The 3,328-nt window shown below is 39.6% G+C and overlaps 2 protein-coding genes across 5 annotated transcripts; one reads left to right on the forward strand and one right to left on the reverse strand.

The window, feature by feature from the left end:
* LOC106313912 (probable prefoldin subunit 1) lies at positions 1–1,278 on the reverse strand. 3 transcript variants are annotated; one of them, XM_013751847.1, is made up of 7 exons: positions 1,164–1,278; positions 1,043–1,096; positions 581–686; positions 494–500; positions 339–423; positions 228–240; positions 1–130 (listed from the first exon to the last, which is right to left on the reverse strand). In XM_013751847.1, exons 1-7 carry the CDS (start codon positions 1,185–1,187, stop codon positions 36–38), a joined length of 384 nt encoding a protein of 127 aa, XP_013607301.1. In that variant the 5' UTR covers positions 1,188–1,278; the 3' UTR covers positions 1–35. The 3 variants fall into 3 exon arrangements, with proteins under 3 accessions (XP_013607301.1, XP_013607300.1, XP_013607302.1); XM_013751846.1 differs by having other exon boundaries at positions 1–240; XM_013751848.1 differs by lacking the exon at positions 494–500 and having other exon boundaries at positions 1–240; positions 589–686.
* A 556-nt stretch (positions 1,279–1,834) lies between these two features.
* On the forward strand, positions 1,835–2,996 carry LOC106316510 (proline-rich receptor-like protein kinase PERK2). 2 transcript variants are annotated; one of them, XM_013754413.1, is made up of 2 exons: positions 1,835–2,718; positions 2,789–2,996. In XM_013754413.1, exons 1-2 carry the CDS (start codon positions 1,849–1,851, stop codon positions 2,879–2,881), a joined length of 963 nt encoding a protein of 320 aa, XP_013609867.1. In that variant the 5' UTR covers positions 1,835–1,848; the 3' UTR covers positions 2,882–2,996. The 2 variants fall into 2 exon arrangements, with proteins under 2 accessions (XP_013609867.1, XP_013609868.1); XM_013754414.1 differs by having other exon boundaries at positions 2,799–2,883.
* Positions 2,997–3,328: the final 332 nt, after the last annotated feature.

A 3,328-nucleotide genomic window follows, 5' to 3' on the forward strand; every position in this document is an offset into this window, starting at 1 on the left:
TATCAAAGAGTTAACAAAAACCTTTTAACAAATCATCATCTTATCGATTCAAACACAGAAACTCTGATAAAAAGAAGAACCAACACACATATTTGTTCAAGGTTTGTGGGGTTAAAAATACAAAAGAAGTTACATAGACATGGACATAATCTGACGAGTAATGCCCGGTTCTTGCTGCAACAACTCCCTCAAGTTGTTCTCCACCTCTGCGATCTTCTTCTCCAAGTTTTCCCTTGATGTCTGACATCAATCATCCACCGCAAAATATGTCAATACACAACCATCAGTTTAACGCTTTCTCCTAATATAACTAATCAAATCATTAAACGGATGTGTACCTGAAGAGAAGCAATTGTAGCCTCACTATCCTTGAGTTTCTGCTCTTGCTCACCCTCTAGTACAGTCTTGGGCTCTAGAAGAAACCTGTTAATGAAGCAAAAACTATATATCATCCTTGGAAAAGTTGAAAGGATTATTAGGTTAAACCACTCACGTTCTTCCTGAAAAACAAAGACCAGAACTACAAGTTAGACAAAAGAAGAAGAAGCTACTCAACCAGAGAGAGAGAGAGAGAGGATGCCTATAGACTTGTAGGTGTTGGTATGTGGAGGCAAAGGGCGTAGCTCCTCCAAGGTTAAGTAAGCACGTTTTCTATCTCCCTCTTTGTTGCGCATCTGAGTCTGCACCTAATAGACGTAATACACACATTCACATACATATACTATCAGTTTGATTACCATACATATATATGTCAGGACCTAGGAAACAAAACTACAAGTACACTGTGTTTTTTTTTAAATCTTACCTTTTATATTTCACAAAAACAATAAGCAAAAATCTACCACTGGAAACAAGAGCCTTATTACTTCGATGTGACACTGAATCATATTCAATGCGGCAGTTATAACAACAGCCTAAGAACAAGACTGAATCATGATTATTCAAGAACTAGCAGATTCCGAGCTCAAACACAACTCAAGAACTAGCAGATTATAAGTAATCAAATGCTGAGATCAAAAAAGGAAGATGGATTGATAATTACCTGCTTGAGCTTGCCGGTGAGATCAATCATGCTTGCTTGAATCTCTAGAAATGCCTGTGTTACAACATACATATGTTAAACCTTAAGATATGTAACTATTAGAATCAAATTCGGTAATTACAGTTCTGGTTGCTTCGTCCGCCATATCTGCAGATCCTTCCAACTTCGACTTGTGTCTTTGGTTTTCAGAGTTAGGGTTAAACAAAGCGAAAGTGACGATATTCGTTCGAACTGGGTCGGGTTGCTGTGTTGGAGGGAAAAATATCAATTAAACCCTCCAACTATTGAAAACTTGACAAAATAACCCCAAATGTCATTAAAATGTTTGTTTTATATCCAAGTAAACGCTTTTTGTTTGAATGATTGTGTGAAATCAAAATCTGGTTGAGTTTGCATTCATATTAAAGCCTCCATATGTTGACAAAACAAGTGTTTTAAGTGGATGTCGAACTAATTAATGAATATCTATGACAAACCAAATGTTGACTGACAAAAAGGTCTCTTCGTTTCAACAAAATGATAAAGAGTTATGGATCGATCATATTGTGAGTTTAATGATTGACACTTATTTAAAAAAGTTGAATGAAATGTAACTATAAATCTGGTGACACGACACCAAATGGTTTAGGTGGTATTCATGATAACCCAAAAGAAAATAGTTGGCTCTAATCCAACAACGCATGCTTCAAACCAAAGTGGTTTGACTCTTACCAAACACAACATCTTATCACTGACTCGACTAAAACCCACACAGCTTATAAATACACCCGACCAAACTTAAAAATTAGACAAGCAAACGTCCCAAAATGGAACCTCAAGAAACAGAGCCACCACCTCGAAAACAACTTAGACAGCCTCCTTCTGTGCCTTTCGTTTGGGAAGAACGGCCTGGTTTTCCAAAGAAGAACTGGCAACCTTCACTTGCCACCTTCGTGCCTTCTCCTCCTCCTCTTCCTCCACCTATACCAGTCCCGGTTAAGCTGGTCACATCGGTTCCTTTCCGTTGGGAAGAGACCCCTGGTAAACCGGTCCCTTATTCCACAAACGACCCACCTAAGCTTCCACAGCCACCTTCAGAAACCGTCACCACTACTCATCCGTTACCACCTCCGGTTCCAGTTCCGGTTAAGCTGGTTACATCGGTTCCATTCGACTGGGAAGAAACTCCTGGACAACCGTACCCTTGCTTCGTTGATTTCAACCCACCTGACCCGTTGGATCAACCGCTGCCACCTCCACCCATGTACGGTACTGGTGAGGAGGCTGAAACCAGCAGCGATACTTATGATGACGCAAGCAGCGACTCCTTCAGCTCTGTACCCATATCAGGTGCTATTGCTGCGGATGACAACCTGACATCTCCAGGTTATGAATCTGATGACAGTACGAGCAGTTACATGACAGGAGCTTCCAGCCTCGTGGGAGCTTCCTTCTTGGAAAAGCTTTTTCCACGTCTTCTCCCACATGAAAAGGCTGAAGCTGCTGGTTCTACTGAGGGTTTTCAGGACTCTACTCGTCCATTGCACGAAGAGGTGAAGCTTACTGCAGATTCAGATGAAATGAACATTGGCTTTCCGGTGAAGATGCCGCAGACACTAGGGGAGCTGATAATGCTGAGTAGAAAGAGAAGCTATATGAGAAGAGCTGTTGCAATAAGAAAACACAATCCTTCCATGGTAATTTAAACCTCTCAACTATCTTCTCTAGCATTCTGAAATGTTGACACTTGACTGGATAAACTAGCAGGGATTTACAGTGAATGGAGCTGAGAGGTTCTGCATCAAAATGAAAGAAGGACATGAGTGGGAAAAATACCAACCGAGGCTGAAGCTTGTTTAGAAGAAAATTCTTATTAAAACTATGAACTTGTATTGTAAAAAAAAAAAAAAAAACTATGAACTTGTATTTGTACAAATAGATGCGATATTGAACTCCCAAGCTCTTTCTTATGCAAAACGATACACTTCTAATTCTTTCGTATTCTACAAACTTATAACAACTTCAAAAGAAAGTCCATTGACAAAATAACAATGGCTTACCAACTCCAAAAACTGGTTTGGCCTCAAGATTCAGCAAGAACTCTGATCCATTCCATGATCAACTGGGATGTCTTCAACAGCTAAAGCTGTTAAACAAGACCTGAACCAACCTGGTTCTATACAATAACAAGCTGTTCTTGACATCAACGATATGAGAAAGAAGCCAAGATCGACCTTGAGGAACAAACAAATTGTATACATTTGGCCTAAATGTTATTGACATCAAGTATTTTTAATACCATTTTCA

This window comes from Brassica oleracea, chromosome C9, assembly GCF_000695525.1.
Source record: "Brassica oleracea var. oleracea cultivar TO1000 chromosome C9, BOL, whole genome shotgun sequence".
NCBI classification, from domain to species: domain Eukaryota; kingdom Viridiplantae; phylum Streptophyta; class Magnoliopsida; order Brassicales; family Brassicaceae; genus Brassica; species Brassica oleracea.

Coding starts and splice junctions, on each gene's coding strand:
- LOC106313912 (XM_013751846.1), bottom strand. CDS start 1,187: ATGGCGGACGAAGCAACCAGAACT. Junction 687..1,042: donor TCACCGGCAAGCTCAAGCAG/GTAATTATCAAT, acceptor TACGTCTATTAG/GTGCAGACTCAGATGCGCAA. Junction 241..338: donor CTACAATTGCTTCTCTTCAG/GTACACATCCGT, acceptor GATTGATGTCAG/ACATCAAGGGAAAACTTGGA.
- LOC106316510 (XM_013754413.1), top strand. CDS start 1,849: ATGGAACCTCAAGAAACAGAGCCACCACCTCGAAAACAACTTAGACAG. Junction 2,719..2,788: donor GAAAACACAATCCTTCCATG/GTAATTTAAACC, acceptor ATAAACTAGCAG/GGATTTACAGTGAATGGAGC.